At 40.2% G+C, this 20,219-nt stretch overlaps 1 protein-coding gene across 1 annotated transcript; it reads left to right on the top strand.

Moving 5' to 3' along the window:
* The first annotated feature begins 16 nt into the window (after nucleotides 1-16).
* slc25a22a (solute carrier family 25 member 22a) lies at nucleotides 17-19,426 on the top strand. The gene is made up of 11 exons (XM_061822983.1): nucleotides 17-175; nucleotides 6,179-6,363; nucleotides 6,445-6,570; nucleotides 6,652-6,707; nucleotides 8,627-8,717; nucleotides 9,448-9,502; nucleotides 10,007-10,067; nucleotides 11,756-11,900; nucleotides 11,973-12,127; nucleotides 12,206-12,281; nucleotides 12,392-19,426. The coding sequence occupies exons 2-11, from the start codon at nucleotides 6,344-6,346 to the stop codon at nucleotides 12,543-12,545; spliced, it is 939 nt and encodes a 312-aa protein (XP_061678967.1). The 5' UTR covers nucleotides 17-175; nucleotides 6,179-6,343; the 3' UTR covers nucleotides 12,546-19,426.
* Nucleotides 19,427-20,219: the final 793 nt, after the last annotated feature.

The raw sequence follows: 20,219 nt of genomic DNA, 5'->3' as shown, positions 1-20,219 counted from the left end.
CAACCGCAGCACTGGATCTCTTCCTGGAATGATTCACCAAGTTACACCGTCAATGAATGAGGGTCCTATTCCACTGTGTTTGCCACACCAGGACAGAGAGGCAGCCAAAGAGGCGTGACACGAGGTACTCGGATTTGAATGAGTGGAACGAATTTGCCTTGTAAATCAATTAAAGGTGATTTGGGCTCCAGATTTTACAGCTATTACAGTGTTATTTTTATCCTTTCTGTGAGTGTTCTGCTGCAGATGAATCAGAGCTGATCAAATCAAGCGACCCCGTTGTGCTGCGTCATCACATTTTACGTGCCTTATCTGAGCCGCTACTGAAAGCTCAAAGTCACTAGGACGCTTCAAAATGTGCACACTTTTTACTTTCTTTACATTGGGATCACTCATTTTGCATAGCTATCCTACCTTTCATTACTTATGTAATTTTTTTATTGCACTTTTAATATTTTTGTGCCATGAAGCTTGTTTAAGTCAACTACAATTTTGAACAATTACAAGATACTCATATTCACGTGTGTATGATTCTTGTCCATGTATTTTACTCATTAACTTTGTAAAATTAGGTGTGCCTTTTTTTTTTAAAGGCAACTATTTGTCCATGATTAGATATTTCTCTCAATTAAAATATAGTGAGGAATATTTCTCAGCATTTTGATGCCAACTCATTTTTTTCCATTAACATTCTTAAAGTTTATTTGCCAACATATCAATGTTAAATAACCCTGCTGTGTAAAATGAACCACGTTAGATATCTAATCATGGACAAATACCTAAGGATATCAGGACCATCACATGATTAAAAAATTGCTTATCTTTAAATGATGATCCTTGAATTTCTTTTTAATGACAGGCATAGTAATAACCACACTGTGCCTTTAACTTTTTTGTTGGATTAACATGACATTTTGTTCTTGTTTTTCTCACTTCCTGGTGCTATCATGTGTGAGGCGCAGTATTTATTGGCTCATTGTTGAAATGATGAACAAGGGTCACAAGAAAAGCTGTTATCTGTCAGTGGGCGCACTTATCAGGTTTATTGAACGTGTCCAATGGCTGCTTTAAGTGCCTGAGTTCAAGGTTCTGAAGCAGAGACTACTTTCACAATCGGTGTGACTAAATGTTTACTGATCAGACCTTGTCTAGAACAGTGGCATCAAACGTATGGGCTGCGATCCAGAACGGGCACATCAGGGGGTTCATTCCAGCTAGTGAAGATAGAGAAAATATTCGCTGGTACTTCCCACTTGAATGACGTTCAGAACTTGGCTGGAACTCATGATTTGACACCTGGTATTGACGCACTTTTCAAGGCTGAACGATGCCAGGTTTCAGGAGCAAAAGTAAACCTTTTTCATACAAAACGTTTTGTCACCTTTGCACTACAGTTCTGTGAAAATAAATACGTGCTGTAGAAATATTTGAATCCATTGAATGTTGCAAAATGTCATTCAACAGGTTCAGTTGAAAAGAGGATGGTTTGGAACCATTTTTTCCATGCAATGCCACAACTTGAATGCAGTTTTATGTACAATACAGTATATGTTTATATGGTAGGTGGAGAAGTGCATAATCCTTCTCAGCAGCATCATTTTAGTTTGTATCCTGCAATGTGTCATTTGAGATTGTCAAGATTTCCAGATGGATGTGGAATTTTATGTCAATTAGAATGCTTTCTAGTTGTTGTCCAAGTTGTTTTATGGATGGTACATATTGCATATAGATCCACTTTCATCTGTAAGTAGCAAATATGTAAATGAAACCCTGTTGCAATTTGCAGGAAGATAATCATACAAATGTCAATATTTCCCAAGTGTACTTGTAATTATTTGCACAAAAACAATGGGACAACCTTGGAATAGTTTTTCAATTTTTTTTTTATGGAAGTAAGAATGTGCCACAAGGATTTGAATTTGAAATACAACAGAAAACAGGAGGATTAGGAGTAGGGTTACTTCAGGTCAGAACCAAGTAGCCAGCCAATCCAGTTGTGCTTTCTTAGTCACATGATGTCACATACTAAGAAAGCGTAACTGCGATTTCCTGAAGTAACCCTGCCTGGTGGCACAGATGGTGAATTTTAGACAGCAAAATGTAGCCAGTTGAATTTCAGACAGCGAATTTCAGACAGCAAATTGTAGCCAGTTGAATTGTTAACATTGAAAAGTTACACTGAAATCCTGGTGGCACATATTTTCTTCCATTGTTTTTTTGTAGTTTATTAAGCCACAGAAATACTGGTCCGGCCCACTTGAGATCAAATTGGGGTGAATGTGGCTGGTGAACTAAAATTAATTTAACACTTTTGGTTTAGAGGGACAAACTCAGATCACTGTATGCTGTGTGTTGGTGTCTGAGGTTCCTTTTGTCTTTTTCAACATTTTACATGATCTCCAGTATGGCATAACAATGCTAAAATATCCATTGACTGTAAAATGATGATGTGCCATCCAGCACAATCCTGTTCAACTGTGGCTAGTACCATAATGCATATTTGTAGAGTAGGTGCCAACTGCCATACAGGTGATGTTTTTTTAGTACTTCTTCTGGTTCTCCCTCCCTGGCCCCATTGTAACCAGTGTGGTACAGTAGAAAATGGTAATTTATTTCTGAAATTACACTTTTTTTCTGTATCTACACTAAAATTTGTGTTCAATTAAATTAACCAGCCGACTACAAAGTCCTTTCTCACCTTGTGTGATTTGTGCATACCTAGAGTAGTATTCGGTTTTGATGAATTTAAAATTAGACAGCAAAAAAACGTAGTTTAACTAAGAGGTTTTCAAGAATAAATTAGCTATTTGAAACTCCTCAACTACAGACAGGTCGAGTTATCCATCCATTTTTTGAGCCGCTTATCTTCACAAGGGTCGTGGAGCGCTGGGGCCTATCCCGGCTATCTTCAGGCAGGAGGCGCAGGACACCCTGAACCGGTCGCTAGCCAATCCCAAGGCACACGGAAACAACCAACCAATCGCACTCACAATCACACCTAGGGGCAATTTTGAGTTTCCGATTAATGCACATTTTTTGGGGCTGTGGGAGGAAACCCCGGAGAAAAGCCACACAGGCACGGGGAGAACATGCAAACTCCACACAGGCTGTGCCGGGATTTGAACCCCGGTCCGCAGAACTGGGAGGCCAACGCTCTGACCAGTTCCCTCACCGTATCGCCGCAGGTAGACTTAGACCTCTTTTATTGGATCTTATTAGACTGGAAGTCCGCAAATGATGGCACCGTGCAGACGTTGCACAATGAAACCACTTGTCTCATTCACACTGGTTCTGATTGTCATGACAGCACGGCCAGGCAAAAAGACTGTAGGTCAAATAAATAATGTAGTGATGCGCCAGCGGGGTGTGATGCTGGACAGTGGCATGGCTCAATAGATGGGTTTGTTTGACTTGTCCAAGTCTGTACAACCCAATTAAACTCCACTCAGACATATGAAGTACATTTTATGCAGACCTCTTTAAATGAAGAATAACATAGTGATGAGTGCAATCATGCTACGTATGTTTCACTTGAAGAACAAAGATCCATCACACAGGTATTTTTTTAATATGACAACTCATTGCAGTTGTCGTATTTGGCATAATATATCAGGGCATCACACAGAAAAGTGTTTCTATCATTTTGTAAATACAGTGGTAGAGATGAAACACAAAATAAAGAAAAAGTAAACTGTATTTTTCTTTGATAAAAATAAAGCCATTTATCCTTAAAATGTTTACTTAATCGTCAAGCCCACAAAAGGTTTCTTTTTTGTCCAAGTGCGAAGAGTTTTCAATTTTATTTTATTCTTTTGATAAAGTTAGACAATAATAAACAAAAAACATTAGAAAGTGTGAATTATTTATATTTAATCCCATACTTGGCCAATAAAGTTGATTCTGTTTGAGAATATTTTTGGAAAGGCTGAACTTGCATTGGATGCCATGAGATTGTGTAATAACAGCTGCTTAATGTTGTGCCAAGTGTGTTGCTCTTTAATAAACAAACAAAAACCGTAAGCTTAAAAAATGCGAGGCCCACATTCTAGGAAAGGAAAAAAAAATACGCAATGTTCTTTTCCAAAAAAACACCAAAACAGAACAAACCGTTAAGGTCAAAGGAAAGCAATGATGTCATTTTCACTTGTTTGTATTTCTAATGTGAGGCTGGTTGTTGTTATGCACCATAAACATAATACAAGTATGTTGTATGTTGTATTCTAAAATATTTCTGATTTAAAAAAACTTGTTGATGACTTTTACTATGTTATTAAGTAAAAAGATCTTGTCAGGAGTTTGAGGCAGCCTCCTGACCTCACACCCCCCTACACATTACACATAGTCTTTTTTTTTTCCACCTCTGGAGAAGCTGGGTGGTGAGGGGTGGGAGTGGGATGGGGCTCAGGGTGGGTGCGGGGGGACTTCAAGCCTCCCAAGCTACACACACCAGACCACAGCTGGCCGCATGTTATCTGCAATGGAAATATCCGTCCTCGTTGTGCAATCTGTCCAAGCAGAGTTGTGATGGGCTAATGATATTTGCTCATGTGCGGGGTACACAAAGAAAGCCACCAGTCAGCAGGGGTTGTGATTCAGAAACGCTGAGAGTCGTGACTCGTGACTGAGGCGCATTACTAGGGGGAGGCCGGCTCTGGTCTCCTGGAGAGGCGGCCCTTGATTGGTGGATGCAGGGGGTGGAGAGATTGAAATTGGGAAGAGGAAGCATCTTTACACAGTGAAGCACAGTGTCAAAAATAGGGAGGAATTTGGCCACATCTGACATGTTGAACGTGTTGGCAACATGGTTTCCTGTCTATGACCATAGCGTGTGCATAAAATGTTCAGGTCATGTGGCACAGAAGGTACTCGGGTTGATACAATTAACAAGGCACACCATAGCAACACGTTTATCTTTAATAAAGCAACACAAGTGGCTAATTTTGTGCTTGTTTCCGCTAAATGTATTTATTTTGCCGGTTCATATCTCGATTAATACTATGTTAGGCTAACAGTCATCTGTGTCTGTGTAGTCAGTTTGGGTCGTGTAAGGGTCAGCATCACTGACTTCCACGCTGCAAAAAATGACATGAGATGACAGGCCACCAGCGAAGACACAATTTCTTATGTATGACTCATAAACTGCACGACATATAATTGCTTCTCTTCTTTTGTATGTGCAGCCAAAACAAATCAGGTTGATTTGATTTTAATGGATCCATTCATTAGATAACTGAAGAGTTTCCTTTATTAAGGTAACAAAAGGTATTGTTCCCCAAAAATGAGTTAAAAAGTGCAAAAAAGGCAAGCATAATAAAAGAGGCTTCATCTTGAGAAAAATTACCCATCGAAATTATAACAAAATATTTAAATGGATATAGACTTTAGCGGTACGGTGAAAGACTGGTTAGGACATGTGCCTCACAGTTCTGAGGATCTGGGTTCAAATCCGGCCTCCCCTCTGTGGACTTTACATGTTCTCTCCGTGCCAGTGTGAGTTTTCTCCGGGTACTCAGGTTTCCTCCCACATTAAAAAAAACATGCATGATAGGTTAATTGAAGACTAAATTGCCTGTAGGTGTGGACGTGAGTGGGGATTGGTTGTGTGTCTCTGATTGCCTGGCTACCTTATTAGGTTGTGCCCCACCTCTTGCCCAAAGTTAGCCTAGCAACCCTGGTGAAAATACAGTCATCGCTAAAGAAAAAGGATGAATCTAGATTTTTATAGCACAACACATTCCCCCCTGTTGCATACTTCATTGACTAGTTTGTACTTTATCAAAATGTCCTTTCCATTTGGTGTATTTTTTTTTAATTGAGTTTTCATTATTGTGTTTAACTGGGTTTGAGTGTATTACTACACCCAAAACTCCTTTCCTTGATAATGACGTCAAGCTTCATCTTGAAAAAAAAGAAGAAACTATTCAACAAACATTGAACTCAGTTTTTATATATTTTATTCACATTTTAGATAATTTTAATTTAACCCTATAATCCTATCAGGAAATTCTGTAATTTTTATGGAACACCGGATTTATTGTGTTTTTGTGGTTGGTGTACACAAAGGGACAGAAGTGGACTCAGAGTCAGTATTGACTTTATATCTGCCTCAAGAAAACATTTTCAAACCTTTTAAATGCAACTTTATTTGACTGAAATATCTCTTGACACATCATTTCAGATATCCCCAACGTGAACTACGGCAACAAGTGGAAGAAAACAAAGCAGATTGAAGGTCAACGTTCCGAAAATACAACAAACAACCAAATATATTGCACTACTGTCTCCACCGTCCACAGTTAACAGACACTTTGACACAAGAGCGAAGAGCCAGGGCTTCATATAAATGGCTGACAAGCAAATCAGGTAAGCTTATGTAAAAGGTACAGCACAGCAGCACTTTGGCCTTGTTTAAATCTTGCACATTCATTCTTTTGTCTCATCTAGTTTGCCTGCCAAATTGATCAATGGGGGTGTTGCTGGTTTAATTGGAGTCACCTGCGTGTTTCCCATCGACTTGGCCAAGACTCGCTTGCAAAACCAACAAAATGGATCTCGCCTTTACACCAGCATGTACGTCCCGTCTCTACGCTTAAGAGCTGACGTCGGCATTTTTGTGTAACATTCCTCGTCTGTTGTTGTTTTTAATTTCAGGTCAGACTGCCTTATCAAGACCATCCGGTCAGAAGGATATTTTGGGATGTACAGAGGTAAGATTGGAAGTTGAGGAAAAATGAGATGAAGATTAGGAAAGCAGGAAGAGTCAAAGGAGATCAAATGTGTTGACGACTCCAGTGCAGACAGTTAGAGTAGAACTTCTGACGTCAAACACAAACTGTTCCGAAGGCTGGTCCGATTAGTTCCCATTTTGTGTCACTTACCCCATCTGTTCATTTTCTACAGCGCTTGTCCTTAAGCTTATGTGTCCTGTCCTGTTCGGCTGTTAGGTAAAGAAAATTGGACAATCTGTTTCCCTTTTATGCTGGAACAGTTTTAATGTGTGACAGTAGAGTTTAAAAAAAAAAAAGAAAAAAAAATATATATGTATATATATACCTATATACCGCCACAGTGGTTCTTTGTATTATGGGGATTTATTAAAAAAAATCAATCAGGCAGAGCAAGGTTTTAAGGGGGGGTGACAAAGAGAAGGAAAGGAAATAACAAAATAATACAAAAATGTAAAGACAATCAAAGGCTGGACACTAAATGTGAGAAAGAAAAGCAAAATCAATTTTAATATGCATTATAGAATGTCACATTTTGTTTGAGTATTGTACAAGGCAGTAATTCTACTTCTGAGGAAAGAATAGGACAATGAAGGACAGGACAGGAAACGAAGCAGGACCGGGGATAGTGGACACAGCTGTACACAGCTGGAGTGCGAAAGGAGTGTCTGTAAATTGTAAATGGTAGCCAGGAAATTGCAGATCACATATAACAATTTACACTTTCGACTTTTTAGAGCTGGGTGGGAAAAATATGATGTGCTGTCGACATACTGGCCGTTGATTATTTACATTATATTTCTTTAATATTTGTTGCATTAATGTATTGTGTTTTGTCCCTAAAACTGATGAATTTGAATGAGCATTTTTAAATGAATTTATTGCATGACATAATTGATCTTATTTATTGTAAATAATTACACAAAAATTGGTAAAATAAACTTGTTTACATATTATTTACATTAATACTTGATTTTATGAAATAGTAAATTAGAATAATGGCACAGTGGAACAGATGTAGAGTGTTGGCCTAACAGTTCTGAGGACCGGGGTTCAAATCCCGGCCCTGCCTGTGTGGAGTTTGCATGTTCTCCCCGTGCCTACGTGGGTTTTCTCTGGCCACTCCGGTTTGCTCCCACATCCCAAAAGCATGCAACATTAATTGGACACTCTAAATTGCCCCTAGGTGTGATTGTGAGTGCGGCTGTTTGTCTCCATGTGCCCTGCGATTGGCTGGCAATCAGTTCAGGGTGTACCCTGCCTCCTGCCCGTTGACAGCTGGGATAGGCTCCAGCATTCCCGTGACCCATATGAGGATAAGCAGCCCAGAAAACAGATGGGTTCATTGTACTTGCATGGATTATAAATAATCAAATTAAAACATGAGAATGCATCCATCCATTCATGCACTTGTATTGGATACATACCTATCCGATTTAAATCCATATATGAAAGAGGCCCTGTCAGATGTGAAAAAAAATGAAATTGCATTGTTCAAATTTACATGAAAGAATCTCATAAAGGTCACTTTGGGCAAATAAATTATAAATGACCTGTACGTACTGTGAACGTAGCCTTCATCCGCATCTGGGCTAGTAAATGCATATAATATATGAGCTTTAGTGTTAATCTCAATACCAAAATATATAAACTTTTTGAAAATATTACAATTTATTGAAATGCACTCCTACAAGTGAAAGGCTATTTGCTTTTACGTTTTTGCATTTTTCCTCTAAAGTATGGTTGAATTCCTAGTTATGTACAGTATATGACATTAAGGCCTTTATTTGGGGGTTCCGCTAAACTGGGGAAAAAAAAAAACAATGCCCCCCTCCTCATTACTTCTGCTCGGTCTTTCTTCCTCTTCAATAATATATGCTTTCCCACTTTTTTCTCCACAGGAGCGGCGGTGAACTTAACACTGGTCACGCCAGAGAAAGCCATCAAATTAGCTGCCAATGACTTCTTCAGGCATCACCTCTCCAAGGATGGGTGAGGGATTAATACACTTCCACACTGCTTCTCATTCACACAGCGATTATCGCGTTTACGAACATGTAACGTGGCGGATTAGCTGCCCGTGCTCTGACCGACCCACTAGTTAGTCCTCCACTCGTCTTTCATCATTACTGTGGTGCCAAACATTACATGGGAACGGTTTGGACGTATTGTGTTACTTATTTACAAAAAACCCCATGAAGTTTTCCATCTTTGGCGTGACATACATTCAGCTGAATGAATGATTGACTTGTCTTACCATGCAGCTTGTCAATTATTTATCCTCTGTTGTGTCTGGCGTGTTGAAATGGCAGACGAAGAGTCACAGGTGGTGGAAAGAGTGTTTTCATCAACTACCAAAATAAATCTTGACTCTCAGACTCACACAGTGGCATGCAAAGGGTGGGTGGGGAGCAGGGCAGTGGCCATGGGCATCCACCCAGAGGGGCTCATCAAAACCCCCCGTGTCACCGATAGGCTTCAGCAGCATAAAAAGTCCTGTTGTGTAGACGATCGCCTTCAGGTTGCATCAACAGCAGCTGTCCGATGTCCCAAAATTGGTTTCATAGGGAATCAATGGTCGGTATGCATTGATAGCCCGCTCCCCCTGTTCAGGGATCATACACTTGCCCTATTAAAAGAGATTTGGACATCACTGTACAGGATTGCATGCCTTGAGTTCAATTTCACTCAGTTTTTATTTATTTGCTCATTGTCTCTCCAGAAAGCTCACCCTGCTCAAAGAGATGCTGGCCGGCTGCGGTGCAGGCACTTGCCAGGTGAGTAATTGAGGTGACGCTTGAATTGCATCCTGCTGTTCTCCATCTGGAACTGCTGACGCCTTGAGCAAATGCCAGTGTTTGTAGAACACCATAACTCACACTAGTCAACACTAGTAAATTAGTTTGAAGTTTATTATTTCCATTTGAAAGTGTAACGGTGTTGTTATAATGTAATGATGTTATAATATGAGGTACATTTTGCTCTTCATCTATTGTGCACTGTTTGACTCAAAGGCAAATGCCCTTCATCAATAAGGGCAAATATTTTAAGCCCAAAGAACATGATAACAAGTTGCTAACCAGTAAGGGCATAGCTGTCAACATGACCATCTCACCATTAAACCAGTTTAATGGTTACTCCAGTTTGAATGAACGAGGAAAACAAGGGTTGATATTTAAAATGCACAGTGAGGTTCATACCAATTAATGAAATGACATTTTATTTAAAAAAACTAAACAAAACAAAACAAAACAATAATTTTAAACTTTGTACTGTTTTAGGTTATTGTCACCACTCCTATGGAGATGTTGAAAATTCAGCTCCAAGATGCTGGACGTATCGGTAAGGAAATATAACTGTTAAGGCCTCTTTATACATGTGCGCTCTCGTGCTCGACAACACCCGGATTGCGTCACGTGACCGACGCGTTGGCCTGCACGTCAAATGGCGTGGTAATCATATTTCATGATGGGTCCATTTGAGTCACATGATGTGACTCAGCGTGCCCCTTGGTTCTACATACCATCCATCTACACTGTCTTCCTGATCGATTTTGCAGTATAGTTAAACGTATCATCTGATTATCTAGGTGCATTTTTTCTAGCGTACACTATTAGACGGTCGCCATTGCTGTTGCTTTTTGCTTTCTTCCTTGTTACAGAAAGTAAAGTAAAAATGGCCACCGGAAACGGCCAAACAATGCATAGGAACCTCTACCACGTTGTGTAGCAGCCAATACCAGTCGTAACTACAGCCCCAACTTGTGGCACAACTGCAATACATTTTCCAAACTGTTCATGGGGGTTGCAATCGAGTATACAGAAAAGGCAAATTGCGTGCGGGATTGCGCTGTGACGTCAGCTCAAGCACGGTTGAGTATAAAAAAGCCTTTACGGTAACCTAGTGGAAGGTCATAATTGGGAGAAATAGTGTCCCCGTGTGGTTTTTTGAGGTTATTGCAAGAACGACACACATCCATGTTTTGTGGAGGCTATTGAAAAATGTTACCTGAAGAAATTTATTTGGGAATTGTAGAAGATCTGTTTTTATTTTCCTCACTTTTTGTTGTGTTATACATATTTTAAAAAAAATAATGATCCATCCATCCATTCATAAATCTTCTACAGTGCTAGTTCTCATTAAGGTTACCGTTTGACCTTTACCCAGCTGGCCTTAGGCGAGAAGAGCCATTTCAACGAGCCCGTCAAATTGAATTAAAAAAATAAAACTATAGGTATATGAAATCAGGCTTTAAAACTTGATAAAGGAGTGCTTTCTCTCAGCTCTCAGGCATTGTGGACGTGTTAAATGGATGCGCCAAAAGAAATCACACATACTGAGGAGGTGATAGGTTATACGATATTCAAATCACGTTAAGAGGTGGACGTTCAAAATTAAATGGTTATTGAGGACTATAATCATAAAAATGAACACTTACCAGTTAACTTACCCTCGTTGTTTGTGACATAATTTCAAAGCCGAACACGGCACCAGGAGGGTCAGAGGAAGCCTAGCTAGTCAGCACATAACAGTACCAAGTTACCTAAAAAGCCATGTCTCGTGAACGCGTACAAATCTCTCCATCTTAAAATGTGCGCTGCAGTCGGGTGGTGGTGTTCAGATTCACCTGTGTTGCGTGTATTCAAAAAGTCAATCTATCGCTTTTTTATTTCCTCATTTTTTGGGGGGGAGCTTAAAAAACATCACCGAGCTGTTCTGTAAATTGAGACACTGACACGTATTTTGAGGGTGCAGCCATCATTAGCTTCCTAGGCGCATATAAATGGGCCTTGTTATGGATGCTAAGAACAGCACACTCACAACTGACCAGCATAGCCAAATGAAAAAAATATATTTAGAAACAAAACAAAAAATTATATCTGCTTAGGGCTAGCTGGGATCGGCTCCAGCACTCCCCTGACCCTTGTCAGGATAAGTGGCTTGGAAAATGGAAGGATGGATGAATTCTGATCAGATTTCTTTTCCATCATGACAATAATTTTCTAATAAATGTTTTCTGTGCCGCCTAGCGGCTCAGAGGAAGCTGATGCCAGAGTCAGTGCCAGCAGGCACCGTGGAACCCAAGTCGCCAACTGCAATGCAGCTCACCAGACAATTACTGAGGGAAAAGGGAATCGCTGGATTGTACAAGGGCCTTGGCGCCACATTGCTCAGGTAAAACAAAGCCGGCACAACCTTTGTACTTTTAGTAATGCAAATTATACCACATAATCTTCTGTCTTCCAGGGATGTTCCATTCTCCATCATCTACTTCCCTCTTTTTGCGAACCTGAACAACATTGGAAAGCGAGGGAAAGAAGGACCCGCTCCGTTCTACGTATCCTTCGTATCGGGCTGCTTAGCGGGGAGCACTGCTGCCGTGGCGGTCAACCCGGTCGACGGTGAGTGGCGAGCCCGACAGCTTTGTTGATGCAACGTGAGCTGACCTGATTTTCTCATCCAAACTGTGTGCGCTGCAGTGATTAAAACAAGACTTCAGTCTTTGAACCGAGGGAGCACAGAGGACACGTACAGCGGTGTGACCGACTGCATCAGGTGACCTCGTTGTTTCTTCACGGGCGCCGCTTATGTCTTCTATGTATCTGGACGACACAATCCATGGGCACGTGTAATAATGTAATGCTTTGTGGTTTTGGACTTTCTAGGAAAATCTTGCGTAATGAGGGCCCATCCGCATTCCTGAAGGGGGCCTACTGTCGAGCCTTGGTGATCGCCCCTCTCTTTGGCATTGCCCAGGTGGTCTACTTCCTCGGCGTGGGCGAGTATCTCCTCAGCTTCTTGCCTAAAAAGGACAAGTAGGAAGCACGTCTTTTTCTGCCTTTCCTGCCCCGATCGCATCACACCGCCGCCTGTGTGAGAAGTCATCTCATTCTTGCAGACCTTTATGTTTGTATTTTTAACAATCATGTAAAACATTTTGTTCCAAATTTGTCTCGAATGTCCGAATTATGCAGGGCGGAGCCTCTGTTTGGTGCCTGTGTTGGCGCTAATCAATCTTGATATGAAGCCATGAGCATCAGTTTGGGTTTCTGAAGGAGGGTGAATTTATAATTCCTATATAATGCCGTTTTATATTTGATTGTTGAAATTTTCAAGTTCAATTACTGCCCTTGGTCTCTGCAGTTTTTCAAGTTGCTCTTTAACTGATTATTTAAAGCAACGCTCCTCTCCAAATCAACTAGACTAGTGATGCATTAAAAATAGAATATTACAACTACCTTAATCATAAGCAGACATATCAAGATTTTACTAACAAAACTATTTAGGATATTTCTTAATGCTTGTGACTCAGTGTACACTGCTGAAATATATAAAGGGAACACTGGATGAATGAAATATTCCCCTGTAAAATATGTATTTGGATTACATAGCATCATTCTTTGATAACAAATTAATAACAGCGTTATGAAACTCAATCATAGATAAACGTTGAAATGCAGCGAAGGTTCGTCGGGGTTCTTTTTCTGTTATGTCTTTGGCCTCCATGTGCTTGTATCCGCTATAAACATGCACACGAGTGTCTTTGCTTTAAGTCACATTCTGGAAGTGCTATATTGACCAGAGGCGTTCAGGTGTATTTATGCCTCTTGGTATCTCGTCCACACTTTTGACTGCTGGTTACACAGCATACCTTCTGGCCTTGGCGATTTTGGACGTGTCATCCTGGATGATATTCACGCATGATAACACCACATGCTTCTACTGAGGGCACCGAAAATATGTGAAACTGGGCAAATGTCCCATTTGCACAACAGCCTGGGAAACACATTCACAATCGTCATTGGTCGCAGGTTGATATCCCTTACAAGTGACTTAAAGGTCAAGTGTCATCCCTATTAACATTCTAAAATAGATATTGAAATTAAAACTACATATAACATTATTCACTTCAATGTCCATACGAAAAAAATAAATATAAACGGACAGTGCGTCATCCATGCGCAAAGTCGCGGAAGTGTCATTCGACCTCAAAGTGGTCGCCATATTGGCTGTATCTCCTGTCCATGACGTCACCCCGGACATTCCCATTGAAAACACGCTGTGGCCCCTATTATGGGACACACCCTTTCAGACACGGAAGCTCTTTTCAAAGAAGAGAACATCTCACAGTCAAATGAAGTGTCCGGGGCATTATTACCCTATTGTTTCAAGCCATATTTAGATGATATGCGGCTCACTTCTAACTAGCAACAGATTCCCAGACAGTATGTAAGCCGTGCTCGTCCATGAGGCACGACGCGGAAGCCTTCGCCGGCGAGCCCGACGCGGCAGCCTTTGTTGGCAAGCCCGACGCGTAAGCCATCCAACGTGCACATCGACACATTTAGCACCCCTGTCATACGTACATGGATCTTTTGTTACGTTATGAGAGATGGATTACGTTGTCGCCCCCCCCCCAAACTATTTTTTTTTCTTTTAGTAGCTGTATACACACTTAACTGTCATTTGGAACCCACAAAGCTCTCGTCCTTTGCACCCGTGCAATCAATTTTTCACGATGAACCGGGTATCTTGGAAACTTATGAAGGGTAAATCCATCCTCCCGAGTGTTCGTACAATATCCAGCAAGACAACGAGCCGGGATTTTGGCTAACATGAAGGAACAACGAGCTATCTTCCTGTAGGTAAAACTAATAGAAACAAACGAGTCCGGTTGAGCGTGCTACCGCCTTTAACGTCACTTCCTGCTTCTTGTCGAAAACAAATCCCTCGAAAGGATTTTCATGGAAGGAGTTACAAAAAGCCATGTACGTCAAAATCATGTTTTGTGGTGAAAAAACTGATGGCTCCATTCCGGCTTTTTTCATTAATAACATACTAAGAATCATCCATTTCATGACACTTGACCTTTAAAGTCACATTGGGATAAGAATGTGTACCCTTTATAACTTTTTTAACAGTATAGTTCAAGTTCAGGGCAAGTGTTGATGTGATACCAGCACACATGGGAAGCCACAACCATTAAATCATAAGATTAACACTGTTTGCTTTTATTTCATTTTATTTTATTTTTATAAGTAGTATGTAGGCATCCCCACAGTAACTGTACTGGTCACCTTGTTTCAAAGATACTTCTTTGTCATGTAGACTGTGGACAGAGTTAGCAATGCTGTCAGAACCGCACACAGACACACAGAATCACAGAATCACGCTGCTTTAAGAAACTGCGCCTCAGAGCAGTGAAAAAGCAGGAGTTTAAATGAAAGAGGCAGCCGAAGGAACTCTAATATCATGAGACTATACTGCAAATCTTATTGTAAACAGTACAGTCACTTATCATAGAGGGCAGTTTTAAATAATTGTTTACGGAATAATTCAGTGGGTGTTGATGTATGAAATGTATCTAAACTTGAATTCACTGGCAGGGCCCAAAGATGACAAACATTTAGCATGAAATCCAATATCACACCAATGTTTGTTTTGTTGACCAAACGTACTTGTGTACGCGCTTGTTTGCTTTCGCCGCCCGGGAGAGTGCACGCCCCCCCTGTTGTATCTCAATGCAAGCCCTGCCATTGGTTTATCTAACCGGAGATCAAGGTGACTTTGATGTCTTTTTAATCCAATCACATTCCACTCTAGCGCCCACTTTGCTCTATTGTTGTACGGTAGATATCAGATGCAACGTTTTAACATTGCTCATCTGTGGGCGTCAGAACTATATATCAATGTTCCTTTTGATGGGTGGTATGGCACTGTATGTTTTTGTGTTGTTGATGTGTCCACCTTGACTGTGTTGTGTATATGCAGATGGTATTAAGTCTATGCTTTAAGATATATTGTTTGTTTTGTACTTCATGGCTTATTTGCACACCTACCTCCCCCCCACCCCTCCCTCTTATCCATAGCGTGGTAATGTTGTCTTATGATGACGGAATGCAGCAAGTATCATTTGGGCTTGCATGCAGCATGCCAATATATGCAATCAGGAACACATGCTTGGAGGTGCCAGTACGACTTACATCTGCAGGTATCAATGGAAATTATTTTTATTATTTATCCAATAACCTTGATATTCATGTAAAAGTCCATATTCTAGTACTCTCTTTGTCCTCACTAGTAAGACAATTTACAGCCCTAGTAGACATCCAGGCTAGTCATGTTTTTCCACTACTAGCGGTACATTTGGCATACTTCTACACATTTAAACCGGACTTGTAAACTATGGAAAGCTGTTTTGAGTATTTCTTTGATAACTTGGGAAAAAATTCCATAAAGAGGCCCGTATTCAATCCTTTTAAAATTGATCTGCTATCCTTCTACAAATACAAGTAGTTGTGTGGTCCTCAATGGTAGGACAAATTGGGCATACTAGAATGCCAAATGCATTTTTATTACATAAGCAACCGCAAGCTATTTGATCATTTATGTAATATCCTACTAGTACACATGTACTACTAGTACACTCTTTATCCGTGCTACAAATAACATTCTACTTGTCAACATCTTGCACATCATGCTAGCGCACAATTTTGCTTCACTAATATGTATTTGTCGTTCTGGTAATTTAAAGTTGTCCTACTACTGTGGAGAAATGTCAAACATATAGCAAGCCATTCAAGCATTTATTCAATATCCTACAAGTGCACTGAAATGTCCGTGTACTACTACACTCTTTGTCCTCACTATTAAGACTAGGTAGTGATGTTTCCATGGCTCTGACATTTCTGCACACCAGTAGAACAACTACGACAACTACGTTACTAGTATGGCAAAAATGTGCATGGAAAAGAACAATTAGTATAGGGGTTTAGTATAGGCACTTTGAATGGTGGACGGTGGGTGTTGACTGCCATTTAACGTGATCTTGACTGCAATTGGTTAATTCTGAATACAGCCACATCCCCAGGTTAAGAAGGTGTGCACAATTTCGCAAACAAATTTTTTCAGTTGTTTATTTTTACTTCCCCTCTCAAAAAGATTTTTCTCATTTCTCATCTTTTTAAATCGAAAAACCTGGCATTTGAACAGGGGTGTGGAAACTTTTTATATTTACTACAGTTGCCTCACTAGTATACCAAAGTTTTCCTACTAATGTTCAGAAATTTAATAGGGTCGTAGAAGCCAGTAGTGGGGGGGGGGGGACTACTAGAATTATTACTGTGCTGAATTGTCTTAATAGCGAGGACAAAGTGCATATTTAAGTACATGGACCTTATGCAGGATATCAAGGATACTGAATAAACGCTTAGGGGTTTCCATAGCTCTCACGAGTCTCACTGATGTCTATTCAGACCAAATGAAAAATCATATAATGACCATAGTCCTCTAATAATCTCCAAGACAATAGCCTTTACCCCGACAGAAATGAAGTGTTCCCTTGATGAGGTCACTGAAGACCTGCTGACTTGAGACTGTAAATGTAACGTCAGTCTTTTAGACTAGACTTAGACCAGATTGAATACTGACTTAGCAAAGGTGTCAATTTTAATCTTGTTGGATTTTAGTGCGGCTTTTGATACCGTAGATCACAATACATTGCTAAACAGGTTGGAAACGTGGGTAGGACGAAATGGAACGGTCCTTCAATGGTTCAGGTCCTATCTGGAGGAAAGGAGCTACTTTGTAATCACTGGAGGTGCTCAACCTCAACAAATGGCAATGACATTTGGGGTCCCTCAAGGGTCATTTCTTGGATCCCTCCTGTTTAGCCAGTAAGGAGAAAAGGATTGCTGTTTGTAAATACCTGGACTCACTAGCTTTAAAAAGCAAAAACCAAGTCCCAACATTTGGTGTTCTGATAGATTCTGAGCTGACTTTGAACAGGCTTATCAAATCAATTACTAAAATTCCCTTTCACCATCTGAAGAACATATCTACAGAGAAGGTTTACATATTTCAAACATACCAGGAAAAGCTCATCCATGCTTTTACCTAAAGTAGACTTGACTACTGTAATAGTCTTCTGACTGGACTCCTCCAAAAAAGCATTTAAACAGGTGCAGCTCATTCAGAATGCTGCAGATTTTAAAGTTCTGCTACTGGTCTATAAATGGTTTAGATCCTGAATACATGAAAGAAATGCTAATGGGATACAAACCCAGTCTGGCTCTGAGATCGACTGATTTAAGTCTAATAATGGAGTGCAGAGTCCCAAGCAAACATAGTGAAGCAGCATTTAACTATAATGCTGCTTCTGCTGCTGCTGCAAAAAAAAGGAATAAATTGCCAACAGAAGTGACGTCAACCCTAAATTTGAGTGTTTTCAAATCCAGATTAAAAACGCTTCTTTTTTCTCATATGTTTTAGAGTACTTCCACTTTTCAGTAATATTTCTTCCACTTAAAGCTGCTTCAATTGTACTTTTTCAAATATTTTATTAATGTATTTGAATGCTTTTAATCATGTGAAGCGCATTGTATGTACTTTGTGTATGGAATGCGCTATCGAAATATATTTGCGTTGCTCTACTTTGCTTTTCCTTGCTTTGGCGCTCCATCCATTGGGTGCCCGTGCTATGATACGATACCGCTAACGATAGCAAACGAATCGCACGCGAGGCAGTTGTGGCCAGTCTTAAAGCAAAAGCCATAAGGTCGCCTGGCACCTCCGGCCCTAATGAGTGTAACAGCTGAGCCACGAGGAAAAATAGCTCGCGTAGGCTCATTTCCATAAACGACTTTTACGCTGCTCTCAACATTCCAAATACCGTTTTCATCTCATATTTGCAGTTCTTGTGATTATGCCTATTTTGCTTTGAGTGTCTCAATATTTGTATTTTTTTTGCCCAATTTGATATTATTTTAGCTTTGACAATGTTGTGTAATTCATGGAGCTTTACTTCCGGCATAAATTATTGCTGACCTTGTGAATTTGGTTACGTGAGTGTGTGCGTGTGTCCAGACCGTGTACTGTATGCAGTGTTGTAGCCGATGTGTAGTGGTTCTCGTCTGCTTCTGTCTGTTTGCTGCACTTTGGTGACATCTCTCTCCCCCCATGCAGAGGATTTGTACCACACCAAATGTACGATGAATTTTAGTGTTTCGAAAGAAAGCACAATGGATGATTAAGGCACAAAAAATTGCTAATTGACAATTACAAAGGGTGTGCAGACACTTCGATTCCAATGTTAACTGGATTTAAATTCATTTTAAGTGATTTTTTTGTTTTTAATTTTGGGATTGAGTCAGCATAAAGAGACTCGTGTTGGTGTGCACTTACAGCAGTTATCCACAAAATATATTGCCTACATATTCTATATGAGTCAGATATAAGAATGTAACATAGATATTATAAGAAACATTATTTAGAAAGATTTATTGCTTTACACTTTCACCTAAAATGAACATGTACACGAAACAAAACCAGCTTACTGATATGCAATAAGAAGAAGCGGCACACACTAGTAACAGAAAAATAAACTCGTCAGCATCACCATAACGTATAAACAATGTGACCAGGGATCTTCGGGACTTTTTTTTGCGGTCTGAGCCCTTCTCACGACCTCTGTTCACTTCCTCCAAGAGGAACTGTGAAATACAGAACTCAGCACTTTAAAACAATGACAGTCCCCAACCCTCCCACCAACCTCATCCACACAATACCTCCACAACATAGTTTCTTTGTGTGCAGTAATTGATTGTCACATGTCCTATGCATTGTTTCCGATGCCATGTTTAAAACAAACAAAAAAAGATGTAGTGTTTCCTGTTTCGATTTGCTGTTCAATAAACTGACTGTACCTAATCACTCAGGGTCATGTTTGTTTTTACACACATCTCTGGAGCTGCTTCCATCGTCTTTTGGACTGTCTTTCCTTGTTTTATTCAAAAGGGAGTGAGGAATTGAATCTGCAGCACGACTGTATCTAGTAAGGTAGGATAATTTACACCCACTTGCAAGTATCTCATGGGCACTTGAAATTCAAACCATCCATTTTGTAACGCTTGTTCAAGGTCAAGGGGAAGCGGGAGTATCTTGGCTGACTTTAGGCAAGAGGCAAACAACAACCTGGACTAGTTGCCAGTTACATCCAGTGAATACAGGGATGGATGACTGTTTGCATTCTCTTATACTTTAACTGACTAATGCTGTGTTTCATGTGGTGTGATTACATAGAAAGTCAATCAAGTTGGAAGGGATGGACGGGAATCTGTGCAGGGAAATTTGCAAATTCGCCTCCTTCGCCTGAACTTTCAAAGCTGGGATGAGCCGTACTTGCAATGTTGTCAGCGGCTCGCGCATGCACCTTCTTTCAATGTTTTCACGCGGGCAAACTCAAGAGAAGGTCGCGAGAAGAAGCGATCTTTCGCAACTGGTGGGTATGTAACATAAAACAAATTATCCAATAAGAATGGGGCCTTTAAGTATGAGTTAAATTTGTTGCATGACTCAAAATGCTCGTATCTCAAACAGTTTTTTCCCGTTGATATTAATAAAAATATCAATAATCTGTTCCAAGCAATGAAAAAACCCCCACACATAATCAAATCACACGTTATGTTGTATTGTACTTAACAAAAACATAGCAAT

This window comes from Syngnathoides biaculeatus, chromosome 6 (assembly GCF_019802595.1).
Source record: "Syngnathoides biaculeatus isolate LvHL_M chromosome 6, ASM1980259v1, whole genome shotgun sequence".
Lineage (NCBI taxonomy): Eukaryota > Metazoa > Chordata > Actinopteri > Syngnathiformes > Syngnathidae > Syngnathoides > Syngnathoides biaculeatus.
Note: the sequence above shows the minus strand (reverse complement) of the source record. Positions and strands in the feature narration are given on the sequence as shown.